At 40.9% G+C, this 26,895-nt stretch overlaps 3 protein-coding genes across 7 annotated transcripts in view; 2 read left to right on the top strand and 1 right to left on the bottom strand.

Moving 5' to 3' along the window:
- The window catches only part of PCMT1 (protein-L-isoaspartate (D-aspartate) O-methyltransferase), a 42,874-nt gene extending 40,417 nt beyond the window's left edge, over positions 1-2,457 (bottom strand). For both annotated transcript variants that reach the window (XM_006080271.3, XM_025294400.2), the window contains exon 1: positions 2,207-2,457. In XM_006080271.3, the coding sequence (XP_006080333.1) occupies positions 2,207-2,435 (229 nt within the window). In that variant the 5' untranslated portion in view covers positions 2,436-2,457. The remainder of the gene's footprint in view (positions 1-2,206) is intronic.
- Positions 2,458-2,590: 133 nt separating this feature from the next.
- NUP43 (nucleoporin 43) lies at positions 2,591-19,961 on the top strand. Of its 3 annotated transcripts, XM_025294399.3 has the most exons (11): positions 2,591-2,843; positions 3,209-3,486; positions 3,926-4,092; positions 4,215-4,301; positions 4,609-4,731; positions 5,524-5,601; positions 6,588-6,768; positions 8,587-8,722; positions 11,688-11,839; positions 14,024-14,146; positions 17,218-19,961. In XM_025294399.3, the coding sequence occupies exons 2-11, from the start codon at positions 3,474-3,476 to the stop codon at positions 17,445-17,447; spliced, it is 1,290 nt and encodes a 429-aa protein (XP_025150184.1). In that variant the 5' UTR covers positions 2,591-2,843; positions 3,209-3,473; the 3' UTR covers positions 17,448-19,961. The 3 variants fall into 3 exon arrangements, with proteins under 3 accessions (XP_025150184.1, XP_006080337.1, XP_006080338.1); XM_006080275.4 differs by having other exon boundaries at positions 2,591-3,486; XM_006080276.4 differs by lacking the exons at positions 2,591-2,843; positions 3,209-3,486; positions 3,926-4,092 and having other exon boundaries at positions 4,111-4,301.
- Positions 19,962-24,202: 4,241 nt separating this feature from the next.
- Positions 24,203-26,895, top strand: part of LATS1 (large tumor suppressor kinase 1) — a 35,785-nt gene continuing 33,092 nt past the window's right edge. For both annotated transcript variants that reach the window (XM_025294403.3, XM_025294402.3), the window contains exon 1: positions 24,203-24,626. The gene's annotated coding sequence lies outside the window, so the exon portion shown is untranslated. The remainder of the gene's footprint in view (positions 24,627-26,895) is intronic.

The raw sequence follows: 26,895 nt of genomic DNA on the forward strand, positions 1-26,895 counted from the left end.
CTCAAATTAATTCAGCAAGAAGTTGAAACTAAAGTTGCAAAAGCGTTATGAAAAAGGCTAAACAATCTGCCTACACTATTTCCTCTTACTAGTCATAGAACTAGTATAAAACTAAGTATCAACATCCATATATGTTAAATATTTCTCATTAAATTTTCTGATAGGAAAACATCCTTAGAAATTTCAGCTAAGAATACATTTAATGCAATACATTAAATCGATTACAAAACCACTGGGAAAAGATCTAGTTTTGGCTTACTACAAATTTGGCCCAAAAAGGAGAGTCTTCAAGAGCCTGATTGATTACAAATTTCTGCCACAGCCAAGTGTTTACTGAGATAACCTGCTGGTGGAAAATTACTTAATCAGAATTCAAGTACAGAATGTTTCAGGTGTGTAGGCACTAGATAATTTTAAGAAGTTTTATTAAAATATTTACAACATATTGAACTTCTGGTCTATGAGAACCTAAATTACTCTTAACACTGATACTGCACATATATTTCCATTTCCAATCAAGTATCCTTCCATAATGTGAATACTGGCAATGTTAGACAGGGCTTTTAAACCTAAACATTCTTTGAACATATATATATGTGTGTATATATATATGTATGTATGTATGTATGTGTGTGTGTGTGTGTGTGTATATATATATATATATATATATACATATATATATATATATATATACACATATATATATATATAGCTAAGTTGCTTCAGTCATGTCCGGACTCTGCGACCCCCGTGGACTGTAGCCCATTAGGCTCCTCTGTCCATGGGATTCTCTGGAGGGCAAGAATACTGGAGTGGGGTGCCGTATCCTCCTCAAACATTCTTTACTAAACACTAAGGACACAATCTCCAACTTTGGAACATTGTGTTTAGAAAAAAAAAAAAAATGACTAACATTAAGTACTAACCATGTGTCAGCCAATGTTACTTATTTCTCTCACTAATCTTAGTATTCCTAGCCTAGATCCAAGCATATAATATATACTTAACTGGCATTTATTTTTTTAAAAAGTAATGATTATTAAGATGAGGGGATTCAAAGATACTAAAAAAAAAAAAAAAGTCCCGGCCTTCAAGGAGGTTACAAATCGAATTCGAAAACATGACACGCGAAAAGCTAAACAACCTATAACAATTAAAAATACCACGTGGCACGGTAGAGATTATTTGCAAAGTCAGTGGCAAAGAAGAGTGCTATAAATTCTAACCAGAGAGAGAGTATTATAGACTGCGGTTCTGGTCTCCCGACCAGACGGCGACACTATAGTTCAATTTAAAAAAAGAAAGTGACACAGCACTCATCCCACCCTAAAATTATCATCAGAGGAAGGAATACAATAACTAAAGGCAACGGTGTAGAGAAAACTTCCATGCACAGCTTTTAAAGCATACGATGGCCCTGATAAAAGTGAAAAGGGGCCGCAGAACACAATGGTCCGCCGGATCTCCAGGACCTCTGAAGGCTCCTGAAACACAAGTCTCTCAAGGAGAGCATCCTTCCTCCTTCCTCCCTCAGCTCCCTACGAAGCTTTCCAATGGACAGCCGTCCCAGAAATTTCTCCCAGCATCCGCAGTGACAGCAACTCTCATCTTCCTCTCCCTCCCCTCGCCAGTATCAGACGGTGGCATCTCCCGCCAGGGGAAAAAACGGAGGGCGGGGGATTGGGGGTGGGGGGGGGGGGCAGGCAGAATAGGCGAGAAAGCTTGCAGCTATATCGATTTAGGACGCGAGGAGTAGGTGTGAGGACGCGGGGGTCGAGGGCGGAGTCCTCCCAGCTCCAGCTCCTGTCTCTCGGAGGTCTAGCCAATATTCCACTCCCCCCTCCTCCACCCCAGGGCGCGCCCCTCGCCCGCTGGACCTGAACCGGGAGGCGACGGACTCGAGTGACAGCCCCGCTACCTGTGCGCCCCCAGCCCCGTCCCCCAGGCCCGTGGGGAGATGCCTGCCCCCGCCCCAAGAGCAGCGGCCCCGGGCTCCTTCTCTGATTCCAGTCCACATCGCCGATGAGTGACAGGTCCCGGGGGAGGCAATCACCAGCGATCGCTGCTCGGGACCGCGAGTGCAACCGTGCGCCGAAGCCCTCAAGCAGGCACGGGGAGTAGACAGAACGTCCCGGGCGGCCCCAGGGGACCCGGACCAGGCCTGGCCTTCCCCGGTTGCCCCACACCCGGCGGGGGTGGCACTTACTGCGGAGGTTGTGGATTAGCTCCGAGTGGCAGGCGCCGCCGGATTTCCAGGCCATCGCTAAGCACACCCGGAGCAGGTACAGAACCACCTTCAGTACGGCGACGGTGCCCAGCAGCTTCCCCAAAAGTGAGACCACCTCCCACACGGTCACCGCCCCGTTCTCGTCCCCGCTGGAGCCGCCGCTGTTACTGCCGTCGTCGCCGCTGCCGCCACTGCGCGCTCCCGGCATCCCCCGCGGCACGCATGCGCTCTGTGACGCCGCGCGGCCTCGGGCGCGGCCGGGTGGGGCCGGAGGCGGGGGTGGCTTCGCGCCCCGCCGCCCGGGCGAGGGGCCGCTGCGGCTGCCCGAGTCTGGCGGCTTGCCCTCGCTGAGTCAGCGTCACCGCCGCCACTGCGTGGCCTTTCTGAGCCCTCGGGCTGCGCAGCGCCTCCTTGCTTGGTTTTGCCCTGCGGTCAGGCGGGGTGGGCCCCAGCGCGGTCGGCCGCGTGCCTCGCTGCGGCTCTGGTCACCGAGAGCGGTGGCGGGATGGCAGGGCGGGTCTAGTTCCGAGGCTGCCGGTGGCTCTGCAGTCGTCGCTGGGTGCAGACCCGCCGCGAGTGGCGGGTCTGCTCCTATAGCTGTCCAGATTGTTAAACGGTGGGCTTCCTCCGTCCTGCCTTCACCCAACCCAATCAATGACTAATATATTTAGGTCGGTTAGACTCAGAGCTCCTTATGCTGGAGACTGAATATCTTAAACCGAGGGCAAACGTCCTCTCTAACCTGAGTACTCCAGGCTCTAGCTAACAAGTACATTTAGTGTCTGGTTAGCAGAGACTTTGGGACCCTGATTTGTTCTCAGCTCTAAAGCACAAATTCAGAGAGTGGAAGAATACTGAGACACGGGTTGGAGGGTGGAGCATCGAGAATGCTTTGCTCCTTAGGATAATGCACTTGCTTAAAAATATTACAGTAGCCTATGGCGACTATGTTTTTATCCTAACACAAGTGTGCGTTTTTAGCTATTTAAGCCTCACAAATTCCACCATTAGACTGGACCCCGGCTTTGCTGCTATCAGCTATGCAAGACACTGAGTGAGAAACTGACAAGGAACATTGCCAGTAGAATCCAACTTGCTGACTCCTAATCAGAACGGAGACTGGAAGGATCCAGTCATCATTTAGTCCCAATAAACTTTTAAGGAAGGAAACAAAGCTATGTAAAGACATTGATGCTACAGCGTCAGCAACAATGCTCAAATTTTAGTTCTAACGAGACCCTGGCAAATGTGGTGTCTATGTAAGTATCCAATCCAAAATATACTTATATATTAACTATTTCGTGGGATTCTGCGATAATAACCGAAGCAGCATTCTTTACTTCAATATTAGGAATAAATTAGTCAGTTTGGGACTCAAAATTGGAACTGGGGGTCTTCAGAATTACAACTCCAGTTTCTGACAGTGTGTGTTACCATTGAAGAAAAGTACTTGCTTGGGGGGAGAGGGAGGGAGAGGTTTTTAATAATACATTGGTACGTTAATGGACGTATTTCCACCAGAATTTAAGGATTTTTCATCTTTTCTATGCGCGGTGAAATGCAAGCCTGCTTAGGTGTGGCTGCTAGCTTGTTTCTCTTGCATTGCTTTTATTTTGTTTTTGCTCTTAAATTTGTCTTTACATTACAAATTCTTTTGCGCCAATGTATTGTCTCAGTGTTCCTATACCGATTTTGCAGATGAGAAGCTGGTCCTACAGCACAAGGACTGGCATGCTCTTGCCTTGGTTCAGAGCCGCCTTGATGAGGAAGGCCTTCGCATCTTCTTCGCGTTTGAGGCCGGGTTGTTCGTTCCCGCACTGCCGACGGAGGAGAATTGGCTCTCTGCAGCCACCGTCCCTCGTAAGGTCCGGTCCAATCAGGGCTCTGCGAGAAGGGGCGGGGCTGAGTGGCGCGCGCTGTACTTCGTGCTGTGCCTGCCTGGGTTCCTCTCAGCATGGAGGAAATTTATGCTAAGTTTGTGTCACAGAAAATCAGCAAGACTCGTTGGCGACCATTACCTCCAGGGAGCCTGCAGACAGCGGAGACTTTCGCCACGGGCTCTTGGGACAATGAGGTACCCCTGCGCCCGGCCTGGAGTCCCTGCTATCTCCTTCCTTCCAGGAACCGCGCCCCCGGCAGCCAGCGCGCGAACTCCTGTTTCGTAGCTTCTAGCGCGGTTCTCTCTCTCCCGAATGCACGTCTCACGCTCGGTCGCCTTATATCTGAGAGCCATCAGTGGCCTCGTTTCTTGTGTTTTTAATGATTATTATGCCGTCTGCCCGGGATACTTTTAAAGCAGGGTTGATTGAAGGCAGTGCACATTTCAATTTCGGGGAGTTTGACGTATATTTCATCTCAAAATGAAATTTTCTGCTTTTCAGGAAAATTATGTTTCAATGTGGTCTATTGGAGATTTTGGAAACTTGGATTCTGATGGAGGATTTGAAGGAGACCATCAATTATTGTGCAGTATCAAACATGATGGTGATGTAATGGATTTACAAGTACGTCTGTTGTAATATCCAAGAGCTAACTTTTAAAAAATTGAGAGTAATACATTGAGAGATGTAAAGGACCTTACAGTTTGTCTAGTCTTACCCCGGGTTTACAAAAACTTGAATTCTCTGTAGGTTATGATTTGCCATGTCATATAGCTGGTTAGGGGAAGGGGATGTGAAGTTAATCGTAGCTTGTTTGTTTAATTGACCATCTACTATGTGCCAAGCTGTGTTTACATGAGTTAATTTCATTCTCATGGAATGCTGGTGAATCAGGTATTGCTATCTCTCTTATGAGAAAACTAAGATCTTTTGAGCATGAATTATATGACAAATACTATGCAAGGCACTTTACATGTTTCTGCTTTTTGAATTCTCGTTTTACAAGTTTACCAAGGCTTGGAGAACTTAACTTGGCCAAGGTTTCAAATCGGGTTATAAGTGGTGGGAACGGAATTAAGTTTTCAAATTCTGATCTGTAAGACTTCAGAGTCCCTGCATTTTCTTCTGTGGAAAGCTGCCTGGCCCCTGGGAATTATACTTTCCTAAACCTTTATGGTAGTTGTACAAAATTAAATCAATTGTAGATGAACAGGTTTAGGGGGAAAAATTATTGTTGTTTATTCTTCATGAAAATACTTTTATTTGTATAGCAGTTTTGACTTTGGCATTTTATTTGCTTAGCATTTGTAGGTTCTTTGCATTTTAAAATTGTTACACTGCTAATTGAGTTAGATAAATGGGCTTCCTCCCTGCTGATATTTATGAATTTATAACATGCAGGAATTTTCTGTTTAGTTTTTGGACCAGGAAAGAATTGTAGCTGCTTCATCGACAGGATGTGTGACAATTTTCCTCCACCATCCAAATAACCAGGTAAACAATTTTTCTTTGAAAACTCAGTTTGCATTTTAATTATTTTTAGGAAGGCTTAAAGAAGGCTGTACTTAATAGTGACAAATAATAAAGTTTTATTGTCTCAAAAACTATAAAAAAGATGGGGAAATATCATTTTATTATCCATCTTTTAGTTGACTAATTCTAGAACCATTTTTGTGTGAACTTTCATTGAAATTGAGTAACTCTTCAGTTTTCTTAGGTTCCATGTAACAATATGGTATTCTGGCAAATAATTTTCCTGTAACTCTCTTTTAAGATCCTCTGGTTTTCTGAAGAAAGAGCACTTTCTAGCTCAGACATCATGAGAGGGAGCAGGAACAGCTACTTTGCTTCTGTGAACAGAACCGAGGTTTTAATTAGAAGGAAAGACACACTCTATGAAGGCTTGACACTTTTTCTATGCCTTTCTTGTATGTCAAAGGCTAAGAGTGCTGACCTTTAGAGCATAGTGGTAAGGGTAGTCCTTTAAAATGGGCCCACTTGAAGTTAACAGTTTTAAGTTGCTGGAAGAGAATGCTTATTTAGATTTGGATATTAATAAAGGTCATCTTACTAGTAGGCACGCCTAGTAAGTGTAAGACCCAGATCTAGTTAAACGTTATTCTTAATAGAATCATCTGGAAAGCCCTGCAGAAATTTCTCTCTTCAATGTAGATCAGTTCCCTTAAGATTTTAGAATTGTCTTTGAACACATAATTACCTGATACTTAAAAACTGTTTCTTTAGTTTGAGATAAGTTTGGAATGTTATTAAACAGTGTTTCTTTGGAATCTAATCTGGTGAATACAGAGCTTTAATGGAAGTATTTCCTAGACCTTAATACTTTGAAATACAAAGGGAAAAGAGTACTGTTTTTCTAGAAAAGTATGAAACAAAGTTTTAAAATAATAGTGTAGTTGGGGAAAGTGCTAATTTGGGGGAGCTTTGCTTTAATTAGTCATAGCCTCCTTTCTGACACCTAGACTCTGTCAGCCAGCCAGCAGTGGGCAGCAGCTCACTCCCACACGGGTCCAGGCAGCCCTTCCTGCAGCAGTGCACCGTGCACAGGTGTTGTGTGCAACAGCCCAGAGGTGGTCACAGTTGGAGAAGATGGTCGGATAAATCTCTTCAGAGCTGATCACAAGGAAGCTGTAAGAACTATCGGTAAGAAAAATTATCTTTCTTTGGTCTATCGTATAGTAATTGAGCACTTCCCATGTGCAATGCCAGGGGTTTAATGTTTGAGGGATTTAGAAATATACAAAGCAGGATCCCTTTATCAAGATGGTATGTTGATAAGGCCTGTATGAAGGACTGAGTAGAAGAAAGAGAAATTTATGGGGAGGATGGTTGGAAGGAATTATCGGATAAAGAATTGAGGGGCAGGGCAATTCATTTAATCTAGATTCTAGACCATAAATAATACTGAGAAGTGGCACACCAGATAAAGGGAATAGCATAGAGGCCGGGTAAGGCCATTCAGAGAATGACAGAAAGTGTAGTTTGACCTGACTTTAGATGTTTGTATAGGAGAATTGAGAGATGAAACAAGAAAGGTAGATTGCAGTCAGGTTGTGAAGAATCTAATACACTTTATTAGGTAGACAGCTAAGGAGCCATTGAAAGTTTTTGAGCAAAGGGTAATGTACCCACATCATGTTTTAGAAGGATTATTTAGTGCAGTGGTAGTGGTTTAGTTGCTAAATCATGTCTGACTAGTGTAGTAGTTCTCAACCATATTTTGCACAGACTTGCCTGAGGAGATTTTTAACAGCCCATCACCCTAGACCTCTTGAATTAGAACTTCTATGGATTGAGCCCATGAATCAGTTTTTTGTATTATTATTATTTTAGTTCTGAGGAATACCATTTGTTTAGCTTTGAAAGACTGCCGGCCTGGTGACAGCTGGGAGGAGGGTCACAAAACAAGTCTTTAAGTATATACTAAATAAAGATGTATAAGCTTAGACACACTAGAAAAAACAGAAGGAACATTAAGGCAAACAGGAAGAACTTCATGGCAGAAGAGAGAGCTGATAAGGATAAAGATGAATCGATTTGAGATGAGTCAGCAGAATAATACAGGGTCAGAATGAGCTCTGTAGGAAGCTGTGGTGTTTGGCCCAACAGAATGGAGGTTCTGGGTGAAGCAGTTGAGTTCAGGTGCTCTTTGCGACCCCATGGACTGCAGCCCGCCAGGCTTCTCTGTCCATCACCAACTCCTGGAGCTTGCTCAAGTTCATATCCATTGAGTCAGTGATGCCATCCAACCATCTCATCCTCTGTCATCTCCTTCTTCTCTTGCCTTCAATCTTTCCCAGCATCAGAATCTTTTCCAGTGAGTCAGTTCTTCACATCAGGTGGCCAAAGGATTGGAGCTTCAGCTTGAGTATCAGTCCTTCCAATGAATATTCAGGACTGATCTGCTTTAAGATGGACTGGTTTGATCACCTTGCAGTCCAAGGGACTCTCAAGAGTCTTCTCCAGCATCACAGTTCAAAAGCATCAATTCTTCAGCACTTAGCTTTCTTTATAGTCCGACTCTCACATCCATACCTGACTAGTGGAAAAACCGTAGCTTTGACTAGATGGACCTTTGCCAGCAAATAATGTCTCTGCTTTTTAACATGATGTCTAGGTTGTCTAGGGTGAAGCAGTGGTGGGAGATAAAATTGGATTATAAAGAAACTTGAACAGCTGTCTCAGACATGGAGGGTAGTACTCTTAAGTGGAAATAGAGAAGTATATGAAAACTTAGTCCTCAATTTGGAAAACAGTTCAGATGTCCTGTGAGTAATATAATTTTTCTATCAAAGGAGAGTCCATTTTAACATATGTTCCTATATTTTTCCATAAAAATAAAATTGTGACTTATTTAAAATTACACTTGTAATTTTTCAGTCAACAGAGGGAACGCTGTTTAAGATATTCATGGAAAAGTGGTGCCCTGTTAACATACACTGCGGTTTTCTTAATTTACAGACAATGCAGATAGCAGTACACTCCATGCTGTAACCTTCCTTCGAACTCCTGAGATCCTTACAGTAAATTCAATTGGACAGTTAAAAATATGGGATTTTAGACAACAAGGAAATGAGCCCACACAGATATTATCACTGTAAGTTTTGATTTGTAATGTCAGTAGTGTAAAGCAAATTTGTTTGATTATTTGTAGCAACTGACTTTATAAACTATATTGTATTTCAATTGCATGTTAACAGTAATTTCTGATTAACTTTGATAAAGCAAATACAGTTGACCCTTGAACAATATAAGCATTAGAGTCATTGACCCTCTATACACTCGAAAATCCATGTATACTTTATAGTTGGCACTCTATATACCAGGAATCCTCTGTACCGAAGGTTCCACCTTCCCAGATTCAACCAACCTTAGATCATGTAGCAATGTATATTTATTATTGAAAAATACTCATATGTAAGTGGACCCATGTTGTTCAAGATCAATTGTATAATTTGATGGGCTTGATAATACCTTCAGATCAATCAGTCACTCAGTCGTGTCCGACTCTTTGCGACCCTATGAATTGCAGCACACCAGGCCTCCCTGTCCATCACAACTCCCGGAGTTCATTGAGACTCACGTCCATCTAGTCAGTGATGCCATCCAGCCATCTCATCCTCTGTCGTCCCCTTCTCTTGCACCCAATCGCTCCCAGCATCAGAGTCTTTTCCAGTGAGTCAACTCTTCACATGAGGTGGCCAAAGTACTGGAGTTTCAGCTTTAGCATCATTCTTTCCAAAGAAATCCCAGGGCCAGTCTCCTTCAGAATGGACTGGTTGGATCTCCTTGCAGTCCAAGGGACTCTCAAGAGTCTTCTCCAACACCACAGTTCAAAAGCATCAATTCTTCGGCACTCAGCTTTCTTCACAGCCCAACTCTCACATCCATACATGACCACTGGAAAAACCATAGCCTTGATTAGACAAACCTTTGTTGACAAAGTAATGTCTCTTTTTGAATATGCTGTCTAGGTTGGTCATAACTTTCCTTCCACTGAGTAAGCGTCTTTTAATTTCATGGCTGCAGTCACCATCTGCAGTGATTTTGGAGCCCAGAAAAATAGAGTCTGACACTGTTTTCCACTGTTTCCCCATCTATTTCCCATGAAGTGATGGGACTAGATGCCATGATCTTCGTTTTCTGAATGTTGAGCTTTAAGCCAACTTTTTCACTCTCCTCTTTCACTTTCATCAAGAGGCTTTTTAATTCCTCTTCACTTTCTGCCATAAGGGTGGTGTCATCTGCATATCTGAGGTTATTGATATTTCTCCCGGCAATCTTGATTCCAGCTTGTGTTTCTTCCAGTCCAGCGTTTCGCAGATGTACTCTGCATATAAGTTAAATAAACAGGGTGACAATATACAGCCTTGACGTACTCCTTTTCCTATTTGGAACCAGTCTGTTGCTCCATGTCCAGTTCTAACTGTTGTTTCCTGACCTGCATACAAATTTCTCAAGAGGCAGATCAGGTGGTCTGGTATTCCCATCTCTTTCAGAATTTTCCACAGTTTATTGTGATCCACACAGTCAAAGGCTTTGGCATTTGACAGGAGTCAGGGAGCAAGAACATCCCCATGGAAAAGAAATGCAAAAAAGCAAAATGGCTGTCTGGGGAGGCCTTACAAATAGCTTTGACAAGAAGAGAAGCGAAAAGCAAAGGAGAAAAGGTAAGACATAAACATCTGAATGCAGAGTTCCAAAGAATAGCAAGAAGAGATAAGAAAGCCTTCTTCAGCGATCAATGCAAAGAAATAGAGGAAAACAACAGAACGGGAAAGACTAGAGATCTCTTCAAGAAAATCAGAGATACCAAAGGAACGTTTCATGCAAAGATGGGCTCAATAAAGGACAGAAATGGTATGGACCTAACAGAAGCAAAAGATATTAAGAAGAGATGGCAAGAATACACAGAAGAACTGTACAAAAAAGATCTTCACGACCCAGATAATCCCGGTGGTGTGATCACTGACCGAGAGCCAGATATCCTGGAATGTGAAGTCAAATGGGCCTTAGAAAGCATCACTACGAACAAAGCTAGTGGAGGTGATAGAATTCCAGTTGAGCTATTTTAAATCCTGCAAGATGATGCTGTGAAAGTGCTGCACTCAATATGCCGGCAAATTTGGAAAACTCAGCTGTGACCACAGGACTGGAAAAGGTCAGTTTTCATTCCAATCCCAAAGAAAGGCAGTGCCAAAGAACGCTCAAACTACCACACAACTGCACTCATCTCACATGCTAGTAAAGTAATGCTCAAAGTTCTCCAAGCCAGGCTTCAGCAATATATGAACCATGAACTTCCTGATGTTCAAGCTAGTTTTAGAAAAGGAAGAGGAATCAGAGATCAAATTGTCAACATCCGCTGGATCATGGAAAAAGCAAGAGAGTTCCAGAAAAACATCTATTTCTGCTTTATTGACTATGCCAAAGCCTTTGACTGTGTGGATAATACCTTACTGCATTTAATAAATACTTGTAGTATTGATTCAGAAGTTTATATTTTCTTTTTGAAGTGTATATTATTTAATGGGGAACTTATTTTTCCTCATCAGGTGATCCAATTAATAATGAAATAATACACTCTAGATGTGATTGGGAGAAAAATACAGTCCAAGATACTTTTTCTAAGCAGAAATACCCTTTCTATGTTTGCAGCCTTCTCTAGATAATAGTATGTGTCAAACTGAAAAATATATATGTAAACTAAGCATTAAATAAGACAGAGTAGAAGTAAGGAGTATGCTGCTTATGTTGATATATAATTTTTTTTTAAAGCTAAGAAATGGAAATGTTTTGCATATCTTACCATCAAATTTTCTTGTTCCATATGTGTCCAAATTGAAGAGAGAATGAATAACTCCAGCCTTTAATTCCCCCTCAGAATTCTAGTAGTTAGAGGTATATTTAATGTAATCAGGTTTTTGACATGATATAAGTTTAGCCAGTAGCCCTAGCCACAAAATTATCATTTAGTTACTGGGATGAAACTTGTTTCATGGGTTATTCAATGATAAATTATACTTTATCACTGTTTGAAGTCATTGTATTTCCCGTTAAAGGACTGGTGACCGAGTGCCACTCCACTGTGTTGATCGACATCCCAACCAGCAGCACGTTGTAGCTACTGGCGGCCAGGATGGAATGTTGAGTATTTGGGATGTTAGACAAGGTACAATGCCTGTGTCTCTACTAAAGGCTCATGAAGCTGAAAGTAAGTGTTGTGAAGATACATTAAGTTTTTGGTGGCTGAACTATACAACATAGTGTTAGTAAATTTCCATAAATGATACATATGGATCATTCTACAGCAGAACTTTTGACTGAATTGTGTAAGTTTGTAATAATTAACTCCTTTCTTATTTGACATTTACATTCTTTAACATGTTTATTATACATAAAACTGTAGTGATTATCCATATGTGTTTATGTGCTTATTTTTTAGGATAATTTTTAGAAATAGAATTGATGAGTCCAAAAGTTGGCGTAATTTTAAAGCTGTTATTCATGTTGACAAATTGTTCTACGTAAAAATAATAACCAGTTTATATTGTCATACCCAGTATGTCAGAATGTACTTTTCCCATGCAAAATGCAGGTGGTTGTTTTTAATATTTGTCAGTCTGTGTGTTCTTCAATTTATTATTATACCTTTTTATTTTCTTTTAGCAAGAACAAAAGATATAGGCTCTTGCCTTTTTTTATTTGTCTTTTGATTTTAGTGGAGATGTTTTGGCTGAACAGAAATGTTTCATTTTATCACCACAGGTCAGGGTGGGTTATAGTTTTAAATTCTGTCTTACGAAAAGTTGGTATTAATGCTTGAATAAAAGTGTGGAAGAGCAAACATTATACCAGTATTGTAACTTTGAAGCTAAAGTTTCACATTGTTAATACTTGGGGAAGATAAATAGTTTTTAAGATTATAGATGCTATGTTATGCTATGCTAAGTCGCTTCAGTCGTGTCCAACTCTGTGCGACTCCATAGACGGCAGCCCACCAGGCTCCGTCGTCCCTGGGATTCTCCAGGCAAGAATACTGGAGTGGGTTGCCATTTCTTTCTCCAAAAATTATATATAAGAAGCAAATAGAAACTGTTTCCCTCTTCTAGGTAGGGCTATGTGGGGTGGGGGGGCGGGGAGAGGGGGGAATGAATAGGGTATGCATCACATTCTGTTGTTGCTAACCCAGTGGTAGTTAGAATTATAAACTTTCAAAGCTCTTCTCACCAGCCTATTTTTAAATACCAGCCTTTATTGTTAAGCAGAACACACTAGTGGCTTGTAATGTATTTCAGTTCATCTTGACTCTTGGCTAGAGGTTTGTTTTCTAATTGAAAAGTATATAAATACATAAGTATCTCGATTTGGGCAGTCTGCAATGGCTCTATTAGGCTCTTCTGTTTTACTTTGTTTTAGTGAAACAGCATAAATGTACTTTACACAGGGACTCACCCAGAACACATTCTTTTCCGGAGGAAGGTCACCTTTTTGTTCTGCAGCATGTTTAATTGTGGTAACTGTCAGAATGAAAATGCCAGCTTGCAAACATGTGCCTTGCACTTTTTATACTACATTCTGGGTGCTTTCTAAGCCTACCTAACCCAGAATCACAGAACCCTTGCTTACAGACTACTTTTTTTACCTTCATGCTGCAGATACCTTCCTGAGGAATCCTGGCCAGTCCTTGGTTCCCAGGTGTCTGTTGGCACACAAAGTTCCCTTAATGTTGAGAGCTTAAGGAGCCCCTAGTCCTAAGTTGGCTTCTTAAAAGTCCTTCATCTGAAACTGGATCCAGATTCTTGAAGCCTTTCCAGGTTTTGGCTTGCTGAGAGCTAGTTGCTATTTCTGTGATACAGAGCAGAGTCTTGGCATGAGCCAAAATTGGATTCTGCCTCTTAGAACTTCATTTGTATACTGCTCTTATGGTCTTCCCTCTCTCCCTTTCCAATAATAAAGCCTTCAAATATTAATGACATAGGAATTTAAAATCAAAGAACTTAACAATTTTCAAAAAATCTTTTCAGAATTATCCCACTGTCATATTGGGTTAGCCAAAACTTTGTTCGAGTTTTGCCATAAATTGATATGGAAAAACCTGAACACACTTTTTGGCCAACCCAGTACTTTTCTATATAAAAAAGCAGTAGGTCAGATGACTAGCATTTATTTTCATTCATTTGCTGGCCCAATACACGAGTAGATTTACTTGACGTCTTTATCCTATCTACATGTTTCAGCCATTTGGAGCATTATATTATGCCTTCTCTTTGACACTGAAGCCTTTGATTTTATCACAGGCTTAGAGTTTGAAGGTGTGTGATGCAGGTTAATGGATGCTATGCCTAGAGGTAGTGTTTTGATGTTGGTTTAACTAACCTTGGTTCTTATCTCATAGTGTGGGAAGTTCACTTTCACCCATCCAACCCAGATCATCTGTTCACTTGTTCTGAAGATGGATCTCTCTGGCACTGGGATGCCTCCACAGACGGACCTGAGAAGTCATCACTCTTTCACCAAGGTAAAATGTTTTAATGAAGATTCTTGTGGGCAACTTGAGATTATATTTTGATATACCAAGTGAGAAATACTCATATTTTTAACATTAAGGAGTGACAGAAGGTTTCCTTTCTCTGGCCTCAGGGTAAATTTTAGTATCACAGGGCATGAAATTTATCAGCTACTGACTGCTATACTGCTGACGACTAGAAATGCTATTAGCTGGCTAACTTTGTAAGTACATTGTTGTGGGCTCTCATGCCACAGAATAGGCACTGATCACTCTCCTATATTACATTGTCAAAGGTGTATGACAAGACAAAAGTTGATCCTTTATGTATTAAGGTACTGGTTTCTCAGAATAAAAGGCTCTGTCTCCTGATTAAAGACAGAGGTAAGTAAAGGTTGGACTTCCCAGATGGCGCTAGTTGTAAAGAACCTGCCTATCAATGCAGGAGACCTAAGAGGTGCAGGTTCAATCCCTGGGTTGGGAAGATCCCCTGGAGGAGGACATGGCAACCCACTCCAGTATTCTTGCCTAGAGAATCCCATGGACAGAGGAGCCTGGTGGGCTACTGTCCGTAGGGTTGCAAAGAGTTGGACACGACTGAAGCGACATAACACAAGTAAAGGTCATCCAGAAACTATACACTTAAAATCAAAAAGAATTTTTATTTTCACTTTTGGTATTTTCTAAGCTTCCTGTTTTTGAGCTTGTCTATGACTGCAAACTTTGTTCATTCACTCAGCAAATGTTTATGAAGTGCCATGTGCTAGGTACTCTTCTAGGTGTTAGAGCCCATGACAGCGAGCAGAAAAGCCTCAAGGCATGTAGAGCAAATGTTCCAGTAGACAGTAAGTCAGTAGATGATGTTTCAGTAAAAGTCCAAACAGAAAAGCAGAAACTACCCTGGGTTTAGAAGGAATTGTTTTCATGTGTGTTGGGCTAGAAGAACAAAAGGGAATGGAAGGGATGCTGGAGGAAGAATGCCCAGAAATGAACAGTTGTTAATAACCTCCACTGCCCTGTTAGAAGTGCTGTCAGAGTTGGTTCTGGATCAGCAGAAAAGGTGCCACCTCAGCTGGGGCTGGAATCACTGTGTTGTTGTCAGAAACCTGGAGCTTTTCCCCACCCCCACCCTACTCCCCACAGCCTCTCTGCCTTCGTCACCCACAATAGTTATCTCCCACGCGCAGGCTTTGCCTGGAAGGCAGATGGCAAGGGAGCCTGGAAAAAGGAATTCATTCCTACAGTACATAGTAGAGCACAGCAAAGTAGCAAAGGAGACAGAGCAAAACGGAAAAGAACTGGATCAAATACCCTGATGACCATGCAGAAGAGTGAAGAGAGTAGGATGATAAAAAAAAAAATTAATTGGGGAGGGGCCGCCTGGCAGAGGAGAGAAGATCTGAGCAGAGACCTGAAGAGATGAAAGTACCAGTCACAGGCAAGCATTCCAGGTAGAGGAAACACCAAATTCCAAAGGCCTGAGACTGAGAACAGAAAAGAGCCAGTGTGGCTGCAGTTCAGCAGGCAGGAGCGGGAGTAGATGGTGAGAAGGAGCTGAGGAGCAGGACTGTGCAGACTGGGAGCAGGAGTTGAGGTTTCGTTCTGACGTGACCGAAAGCCACTGGAGAATTTTGAGCAGGGAAGTGGGGTGATCTGTCTTATGTTTCCAAACAACCACTTTGGCAAGTATGGGAAAAGGGTTGGAAAAGTGGAAGCAGGGGGACCAGGAGACAGACTTTGCACAGTGATTCTAATGTTCATTTTCACAGTATTCAAGAGTAATATTGGAGCAGTAAAAGGTAAACAGAAACTAAGAAGGAAAAATCCAAAACTTCTCCATAAAAATTCTGGAAAAGTATGGAATGTGCAGACCATGGAGTATGCCTGTGCTAATAACTTCATGTATGGAGAAACTAATAGTTTTATTAGTTTCTAATAAATACCCAGGAGTAGCTAAGCACTTGGTTTTTTATTTCTTCTTCTAGCCCCACTATCTTGCATTTGAGATTTTATAGTTTGAAGAATGCTGGTTAGATTGGAAATAGTCATTTACTGTATCCTGTGTCTGGTATTACAAGGAACAGTATTAGACACTGTGAAAAAGTAAAATAATCTATACAACCTGCTCTTAAGGAATACTTAGTTTTAATTTAGGAGAAGGGGCCAAAGAAAGTTAAATCATGATATAAGAAATGTTGCAAATAGTAAATTATCAGGAGTGCATACAAGTGCTGTGGGTTCCAGGAAGGAAAAGAGAAGCATGAACTAGAGTCATCTTGACAGACTTCTCAGAAAAGGAAGTTGAGCTGGGCTTTAAGAATCAGCAAGATTTAAACCCACTAATTTTTAAACTTCAAGGTATGAGAGACTTTACCTTGTATTCCCAGCACTTAGCACAAAGCCTGGCATATAGTAGGTGTCAGCCATTTATTGAGAGTAAATGAAATCTGTCTTTATTTGATCTGGCAAAAAGTAGAAAGAAAATTTCAAATGAAGGCTGAAACTGAAATAATTAATTCTATGTTAAATGCAGAGCACTGTCAGAGATAAAAGTTTATAATTTGGTAGTGTTCTAAAAGTCTACTTTTAAGAACATTTACCTAAAATAAATGCAAGAATAAAAGAAGATCTACAGCAAGTTGATTATATTTTTAGAAAAATATATTTTTAGAAATATATCCAGAAATTTTCTCATGATCACTTCATTTTTTGTTTTTCTAACCGTTTAGGTTTCTACATATTATCTACATCTATTCTACTTGTCCTCTAGCCATTTTGCTACATTTCTGAGACTTTCCATTAAAGTATAAATAGGAAGACAAGGTCAAAATTAATCCTGTGCTTTGCTGAAGAGTTCAAGTTTGAAAGCCATGTTATCCCATGAAAATTTGAGTGTTTAATATCACTGACTTAGAAGCTTTTGGTCAAAAATGGTGATGTGTTATAATGGAATCATCAGCCTGTTATTCTTGAGAGTTAAAACAAGTTTATATCATTACATTTTTTAAATATTAGAATTTCAGAGATTTACTAGTATAAAATTGATCTTGAACAATGTTTTCCCATTTTCTTTTTTTTCCCAGGAGGAAGAAATAGTACTTTTTTGTCTCATACCATTAGTAACCAAGCTAATGTTCACCAATCTCTTATAAGCTCCTGGCTCAGCACTGATCCTGCCAAAGATCGTATTGAAATCACAAGCTTGCTTCCTAATAGGACTTTGTCTGTGAACAGTCTGGATGTTTTGGGTCCTTGTCTTGTTTGTGGAACGGATGCAGAAGCAATTTATGTTACTAGACAGCTTTTTTCATGAAGATACTAAAAGATTTCAGGTAAAACATACAGTTACAGCCTTTCAAATGCCAATTTCTGTGCAAATTTTTGTTATTGGAAAATGTGAAATTTGCAAGGGGAACATCCGTAAACTATTGTTAATGTTGATGCCCAGTTTGTTAGTTGAATATGCTCTAACAGTTGCTGGAGTCTGATTGATGACCCATGGCAAAAGAATTGAAATATGTGGCAGAACATCAGAGGGATCCTTGTTCTGATGAATGCACTGCCTTCAGCACCATTCTAGACAGCTCATGGAACCAACTCTCCATTTTTGATGTTGTAGGGCTTAATAATGTCAAACCACCAACAGGTTCCTTTCCTTTTTATCAGCAGTATGTGGGGTATGGTATGTCCCTCCCTGGTGACATTTTTCAATACTAGTATTTATTCTCTTTACTGCAAGTATTTCTTCAGCCCTTCAACATTTTATTTCCTTAATAATTTCAGTAAACTTTCTTCAGTAAGAATTGAGTAGAGCAAAAATGACAGTTTTTGGTAGTGTTCAAATTTTTTTTAAGGTGAAAATGTTTTGATGGGTTCCTTTATTAGAATGGGTTTGAATAGAACTCTCACCTCCTTAGACCCAGCTTTGTTTCTCTTGAAAAAAGACAAAATACATTTTTCATAAGGATTTTTGCTTTTATATAGTTTTTTACACCATAGTTGAAAATTGCTGAATTGGACATTGTGCAATAAAATAGGATTTGACATTGGTAAGTGAGCCAGCTTCCAACTAAAATTTGAGAGGTAACATGTATGAGACTAGTATGATGATGTGATTGGAGTAAAGAGTTTTGCCATCCTTATCTTTAATGTTAATGATGACCTAACACAGTATTTTGAGACAGTTTTATGATACTGTCTTTCCAAAGTCTGTTAAGAGTAAGTGCATCATTGAATTGTAAAGACCTTAATGAAAGATCACTCCTGTTACACAGGAAGTTTCTATTTATTTACTTTACAATTCCAACAACAGATAACTACAAGTTTTTGTCTTTCTGGCCCAATAAATAGGTTCAATTTTTTTATGTTGACTTATTCTCAGGATTTTGGGGGTTTGAAGTTTTTTTTGTTTACATTTTAAAATAGAATATATATATATATATATATATATGCATTTGTTGTTCTGTATATATATATATATTTGGCTCAAAAAATAATTGACTAAAGATATTTAGTAACTGAATTCCAAAGAATCGAAGAAGGAAAAAAAATGTTGCTGATAGGAATTTTTAATCAGTTTCTAGTTTTATTGCTGGGGCTAGTTTTTAAAACTTTGTTATTACAAAAGCCATTCATTACAGAAAAAGCAGTCAAAAGAAAAAGTACCAATAATCTCAAATAGACATAGTTCTTTTCATACCACTTTGTATCCATTAATGTAAATAATTTTTCATAAAAAAAAATGAAATATACATGTTAGATTTGTGAATGCACATTCTCTCACAGTCAAAACATGGATTCAGTAATAATATACCTAAGAATTGTCCTTTTGACTTTATATTTACATTTATATGAATACCTTGCTGCAGCCTAAGCTGCAGTGTCCTTCTCTTCACTCAGTAGAGGCATCCTCCCATTCCACTCAGCAGGTCAGCATCCTTGCGTTGAATGGGCTCAGAGTTGATCCTCATTCCTGGGAGACCCTGGCTCCCAAGTGGCACATTTTCCATGTACAGTGAATGGAAAATGCTTTGTGCCTCTGCTTTAATCATATTACCTGCTACTGAAAAGCTGAAGGTTTCATGAATGCTGTTGGCACCCTTCTCAATTTTCAGCAGTAATGTAAATAATTTCTCTTGATTGTTATAGTAAATAATCGGTAGAGGGAGGGAACCAGACATTTAGGCTTAGCATACTAGCTTGGACTGGAAACAAGTTTGAAGTTTGAAGCTTTGGTTTGATTTAAGGGTATTTGTAACCATAAGCAAAAGAAAGTACATTTGAATAGTGTCACATTTTCTATCAGTTGATGAGTTCTGCCAGATGTAATAAGAAACATAAGCTTTATGTAGTATAAATAAAACCCTAATTTATGAATGTGTTCATTCTCACTGCTTTCATTCATGAAAACTATCAAATAGTTTCTTTTGAGGGCTCTAGGATCTCCAAGGTGAACAATATCTTTGAGGGCATCTCCAACCTAAATTTAATCATCACATCCACAGATTCCCAACAAAAAATTTTCATCCAGCCTCTACTTGAAAATACATGATGATAAAGTCTCCCATTTCCCAGTGTAGCCTCCTCGTTTGACAGCTGTAAGTGATATAGCATATGGCAAGGTTTTAATGTGTGAGTGGGGTCCTAAACAATCCTATAAAAAAGGTAGAATCATTATTGTGGGTTAATGAAATGATCATGTGAACCTACTATAGGTTCACTATGAGACAAAACCAACCACCAATCATTTTATGGAATTTCCATTGTGTTGGGGTGCTTTACTGTAAGTTTCCACTAAATAAATGAATTTTCACGTACTGAACTGAAACTTGCTTCCATTTGTCTTCTTTACTCGGGAGCCACAGAAAGCAAATTTAGTTTCTTTCACCATATATTCAGATATTCAAAACTACATATTGTAGCTGCTTTGGGGTAAACTTTTAAAATCTCTTCAGTGGTTTATTGTGGGCAGGGTTCCCTGTCCCACCTTTTTTGCCCTTTTTGGCTAAATCCGGCTTACCTTTCTGAACTCCTTTTAGGTGTCATTTTCTTGAGAAACCCTTCACTGGCCTCTTTCACAGTCTGGGCTAAATTGTACTCTGCATCAAAAGCCCATTGTGCAGAGCTTGTACTGTGCTTACTGCCCTCTGCTGAGCAGCCTGTCTCCCTCTACTGGACCATAAGCCCAAGAACAGGGCCCATCTCTGAGTTGTTTAACACAATATCTGATAATAGTAAGCCCTGAATCAGTCTGAACTAAATTAAATTCACAATTATGTTTTCCCTTTTTTAAAAAAATGCCTCATTTGCCAAAGACCACCATTAAAGTGTGACTTCCAAAATGAATACTTCCCCAGTGGTCTCTGCCTTGCTAAGAGTATGACAGAAATCTATCTTGGTTCTGGGTACAATATTCCTTTGTAGTGTCTGTCTCAGCCTTTTCTAACTATTTTGATACTTGTTCAATTAGACTGCTAATTTAACTTACACCTTTAATTTTTCACACCTGATACTCCCTAAACCATACTTCCCTAAAGTTAACGCCAATGGTTTTGATTCTTGCAATGGGTACATCCTTCCTGGTTAAGAAGACAAATATTATTTCACTTTAGGAAAGAGCTAATGATCACCTTTCAGTCCTTTCTGCAGAAGCTGATCATTTTAGAATTGCCCAGCATGCTTGCTGCACCTTCATCCCCTTGGGTTAAATGGACTATAATGCTTAGGCACACTCCTAGAGTCTTCCCAAGTATCAGTGATACGCGAGTCATTAGTATTCAGCTGCAGTTGTTGAAATATTTGTAAACCAGCCTGATTTTTGACATTCGGCCCCATTCATTTATCTTGTTCACAAGGCTACTGTGAGAAAAACACCTGTGCTATAGCCATCCTATAGCACATTTGAATCATCCTATCCAAATTTTGGCATAACTGAAAAATTCCTTGTCCCTTGAGAATAACACTTCTATTTCACAGTATTGTGGAAACATCATCCATTTAATAATCCATTCTAGAATCTTGTCTAAGAAGCATACTAAGTTCATTAGTGTATAGTTTATATCAAGCCTTCATTTAAGCTTATATCAAGATATCTAGCTCAGACTAGTTAGATGATCTGAAGCAGTAGATGTGCTCTTGTTTTACAGAAATGAAATCTGAGTAGAACCAAATTATGATATGCAACTGTTAAACTATTTCATTGGTATCATTCTGAACCACAATTAACGTTAAGTGGCAATACAGAATAAAATAACTAACAGACTACAGTCTCAGTGGTAAAGAATCCACCTACAGGAGACACAGGAGACTCCGGTTTGATCCCTGGGTTTGGAAGATCCCCTGGAGGAGGAAATGGCAACTCACTTCAGTATTCTTGCCTGGAAAAATCCCATGGACAGAGGAGCCTGGCGCCCTACAGTCCATAGGGTCGAAAAGAGTCAGACAACTGAGCATGCACACACATACTCGACTACAGTCATCTTAGCATCAAAACATTTTCAACACTTCACTATATTAGAATAGAAAGCCACAAAGGAGGTGGGGGTGAGAAGACAGAATTAGGGAGAAGAGACTAAAATCTAGCTGATCAGGTAAAAAATTTTAATTATAAACAAACTGTCATGACTGGACTTTGGGGGAAGAATGGTTGACAGCCCAACATAGCCATCAGATATGTATCAGTTTTCAAAACAATTTTTGTACAGGCCATGGAAATAAGCTAAACTTAAATTAATACCAGACTGTAAAATACTAGCTGCAACAAATCAAAACACAGACCTTACTCCTGCATAGTATGGAACCAAAATTTCTTAGCTAGAGATCCTACAAGCAAGGATACCTCAGTAGCAATGAGCACAACTCAAGACCAGATTTGGTTTCTAACAACATTCTCCCAATAAAAGGAACCAAGACTCCTTGGAGGGCAAGAAATAAACCAGGTAGTTTAGAGCATTTTGCAGTGCCAAAAAGTGAGAAAGTTTTTGTTGTTTTTGTTTTTTTAAGCCCACAATACTGGGAGTATGTCACAGGGACACAGAAGTTAACTGGAAGAGCTCTTAACGGCCAAAGCTGGAAAAATTTGATCAATTTTAAAAACTCCCAAGCTATTAAAGAAATATCCATGAGTCCACATTGATAATGTTTGAAAAAAATTGGAGAGACAAATCTGCTCAGAATTCCAAATAATTTACCTAGATTCTCTGCTCTCAAGAAGGTGGAACACAATTCTCCACTCAGGCGTGGCATGCTGTGGTTCATGGGGTCACAAAGAGTTGGACACGACTGAGCGACTGAACTGAACTGAAGAGAATATGGCTACTCACAGTTCAGAACCTTCCCCTAAGATACTATGAACTGGGAAGGCCTGTGTTCTCAGGACCACAGTGCTCTGCAGACTTCTTCCACGTGTGCCGCCTCTGTTCCTATAATTACCCAAATATGACATTTGGCCCCTTATATTTTGTTGATAAAAACAAAATGAGACAACTTACTCTACATAAAATAGACAAACAACAAGGGTTTGCTGTATAGCACATGGAATTACGTTCAATATCTTGTAATAACCTATAATGGAAAATAATCTGAAAAATATATACATTTAGAACTGAATTACTGCTGTACACCCGAAACTAGCACAATATTGTAAATCAACTACACTTAACAACAACAAAAGCAAAATAACCTTCCATGGAAGATAAAAAAAATAAAAAATAAAAAAAATAACCTTCCATGAAGCATTGAAGAACTGAATAGGCCAAAGCTGGACCAAGGGTTTTCCATCACAAAAATACCTGCAAACACAATGGCATGTATTGTCATTCTTAGACTCCAGCACTCCTAGGAGGTACTTCCCTTTTCTTTCACTTCCACCCCCTCCCAGTCTCCGCCACTTTTCATCTTGGTGGTTTGTTCTTCTCTCCTGAGCACTCCCTCTCTTCTTTCCCTGCTCTTTTCTCCCTTGGCTTCACAGGAGTAAACCTCTTAATATAGAGAGAAATTTCCTGAGCTCCTTGAATTATCCTGGAGTGTTTCCCAAAGACAGTAGTTTTCGGAGAAATCCACCTTTAGGTTTAGAGAGATGAAGAACTTAAGTTCTGAGGGTTGGTGACAGGTGACAAGGTTCAGAGGGCAGTCTGCTCTTTCAGATACATAATCCCACAGAGGGCAAGCAGGCCCCTAAACGTATTAGATTCACACTAGTCACAGAATGTTGAGGCTGAAAGATACCCTGCAGGTTACCTAGTTCTCCAGTTGAAGACAGTTAAGACCTAGAGCCACTTTGGGTCATATCTTCTACAGACTCTGTGACCGTGGAATATAGATTTTTCAACCAACCTCTCCTGGAATGTCATCTTTTAACAGAGTTAAACAGTTTTAACAGTTAAACAGAGTTTAACAGAGTTAAACAGAGAAGTTCACATTTGAACTTCTCCATACAGTAGCCAACAACAAATTCAACATCAGAAAAAAAGAAGTCTTAAAAACAAATACAGTTAGTCTCCTCTAGTTAAAAAAGAATGAGATATTTGAAAATACTAACTGTATATATTTTCTAAAAGCAGAATTGGCAAAGGGGCTCTGTACAATGGGTGGAACGGACCTTTAAACATAAACTCAATGATCCTATCTGAAACTTTAATTCAATCTAACAAATAAAGCCTCTTCTCGCAGTCATCATTATCCCAATTACTGCAATAATGACTTCCTCTTCTACCGATTCGGTTGGCCGATCAAAATCTCTAAACTCCCTAGTCTGTCCCGGTTCGAGAATATATTAATCCGGCTGATTCAGCAAATTCTTAAACTCACCGATTTACTCGGGGAAAGTGCTAAGCAAAATTCTAGTTATTTCAAAGTCTCTAGAAATCCCGAATCCTGAACTTCCAGAGCTAGGTTTCAGAGGGCAACTCACTGCTGTTTCCTTCTGAGAAATAAAATCCTTCAGATACGCATCTTTTATTCTATATTCGGCCACACAAAGAGCTCATATAATAAAACAGAGACACTGAAATACTTGAGTGGGCTTGGGAGGAGGGAGCCTGACGCCACCAGACTGGGCGAGTCACCTGGGCAGCGCCAGGCGGGGGCGACGCAGCTGGAGGACACGCAGACTAGCGGGCGACCGCAGAGGGAGGGAGGCGGCAGGCGGCGCGCTCTCTCCCCGCCGCCAGGCGGGCAGAAGCCCCCAGTCCTCGGCCCCCGCGCAAGCGACGCCGGGAAATGCCCACATCCGGGAAACCTGCAAGGGAGTGCGGCGGCGGCGACACCGAGTGAAAGGCAAAATGGCGGCGGCGGCGGTGGCCTGGTGCTGAGGGGAGAGCCAGGTCCCCGCGACCTCCGCGACGGGCCGCGCTGGCCCGCGGCAGCCCCCCGGCGCCTCTGTCCGCCCTGCCCCCTCGGGGATACTTAGGGTCCCCGGGAAGGGCTCCGGCCGCCTTGGCGCCCGCCCTCGAGCCCGTGGCCGCTGTCCAGGAGCCCCGCTGTCCCCCTGCAGGTAGGTCCGAGGCTGGCGTAGCGGGTGGGGCGCACTCTCTCCTCCAGAGCCGGAGTTGGCGGGGCGGTGGCCGTGGGGCCACACGCCCATCCCCGCTGGCGGGGGTCCAGGGGCTGCTGTGGGCGTGCGGGCCGCGGCGGCCCGGTGCGGGCCCGATTTGGCAAGTTGCACGGACCTGAGAGGAGCCCTGCCCTGGGGAAGCGAGGCTTGGCCGCGCCCGGGGCTGCAGGAAGAGCCCCGGGCTTTGCGGCCTTGGAGGTTCAGGTTAGGCTGGGAGGGACCTGTGCCGCTGGAGGCCTTGCGCGGACCGTCTTCCCTCGCTCCTCCACCCTTACCCTCAGCGCGCTCGGGTCAGCGGTATTTAGGAAGGAGGGAAAAGCGAAAGGTGGTTCTGAAGGAAATGTGCAGCAAAAGAGCCACGGTTCTTTCATCCCAGAGGAACCAGATGCTATATACCTTGAACAAATTCTGCGAACTTCTGTTTACAATCCTCTGTAAATAAGGTACTGTACATAGTTGGAAGGGTTAGGAGAGCTGGAGGGATCATTACGGAGTAGGAGTATGTATATAAACACAGAAAAGGAAGGAAAGGAAATTAAGGGGACACTGTTTAGTATAACTTCAAAAAGAATTTGTGTCACAAAGAATGACTCTCAGATGACTTGATTTCACTCCATTCTCTCCAATTGAAAGTTGTTTTCTTCAGTTGAAAGTACTTCTCTAAGGGAGCAAAATTTAATGTCTGTTGACCAGTATGTTCATATTACTCAAAATATAATGTCGGGTAGAAGTTATTCATAAATCTGGTAAGAAATAAGTATAATCTCACGCACAAATAATGTTTCACTCCAATCTGGGAAATGGATTTGAATCAGAAGTTTATCAGGCCTTTATGGATTATATATTGGAGATTAAGAATTTTTTTTTTTTATCACATTAACTCCATGTGGAAGAAGAGGTAGGACTCTTATCATTGGAATGAATATTCTCTGCTAAGGTGTCTACATTTGTGATTTAATAAGTTGACAGACGGGTAAAATGAGCTTGTTGATTCCCTAAGGCAGTGGAGGAATTTGACTGATTTAACAGTAAAAGAAATAGCATTGTGTTCCCCTGATCAGCTGCTACTGCAAGAAACTAGATCATGGTACATGCCAGGGAAGGCACATTTTTTGTGTGCTTGAATATTTATTGAATATGACTTGGCACTCTTCAAAAGCAAATAACAAATGCTTCTGCTACATATTTTTGATATGATACATAGATTTCCTTCTGTAGGTTCTTCGGTTTTTGTTTTTTAAGTTTTTGTTTGTTTATATTTCTGGTTGTGCCCGCAGGCTTTCTCTAGTTGTGGAGAGCGGGGCTACTCTCTAGTTGCCCTGTGCAGGCTTCTCATCGTGGTGGCTTCTCTTGTTGGGATTCTAGAGCATGGGCTTCAGTAGTTGTGGCGCTCAGGCTTGGTTGCTCTGCAGCATTTGTAATCTTCTGGACCAGGGATTGAACCTGTGTCCCCTGCATTGGCAGGTGGATTCTTATCCACTGTACCACCAGGGAAGTCCCTGTGTTTTTGTTTTTAATGCTTCTTCTTGTTACTCTGCATAAATGTAGAATTGGAATAGTTTCCACTCTGATGATTTAGTTTTCCTTCTAGATATTGTGTTTGGATTAATGGGGGATTTTTGTTGACTGCAAAAGTAATTTAGTCATTGGTCAACATTTTTATCAAGTATAAATGGCAATCCTTTTTCAGCATGAAGATAAATATAGTGATTGTTTTCACTTTTGATAAGTTAGTTCTTAGAAAGTGAGTTGGAGAAAACGTCATCAATATGCAGAGATTCTTGAATATTGCTGTATGAGCAGCTGAGGCTTTGCTGCTAAGATGGTACATATTACTGTTGCTGTTCTCGTAACTGATTTAGTCAAAGTATGGAGACATGCTGTCTTTTTATAAAACTAATTCCACCTAAGGTAACACTTTGAAATCTCTTGCTATAATGGCATCTATACTTCTTTTAAGCTGGACAAGATATCAGTGATGTTTTTTGAGACTTACACTTGTACTTTTTTTTTTAAATAAATGTGATAATTTATTGTAAAAGGAAGAAATCTAGGGCACATCATTGTTAATGCAGTCCTTTTATCCCTGGAAAATGGAACTCATACTAAGCTTTGAATCTCAGGGGGAAAGATATGGGGGGAGGGTATGGAGGGAGCTCATTTTGTTCTTTGTGTACATCAGAAAACTCTCTTAGCAAGCTGGACTTTC

The sequence above is a fragment of the Bubalus bubalis genome, chromosome 10, assembly GCF_019923935.1.
Source record: "Bubalus bubalis isolate 160015118507 breed Murrah chromosome 10, NDDB_SH_1, whole genome shotgun sequence".
NCBI lineage: Eukaryota > Metazoa > Chordata > Mammalia > Artiodactyla > Bovidae > Bubalus > Bubalus bubalis.

Bases quoted from the DNA above. Each gene is read 5' to 3' on its own strand.
- NUP43 (XM_006080275.4), top strand. The intron at 4,093-4,214 runs GTCCGGTCCAAT...TTTGTGTCACAG, and splicing joins CAGCCACCGTCCCTCGTAAG to AAAATCAGCAAGACTCGTTG. The intron at 14,147-17,217 runs GTAAAATGTTTT...TTTTTTTCCCAG, and splicing joins GTCATCACTCTTTCACCAAG to GAGGAAGAAATAGTACTTTT.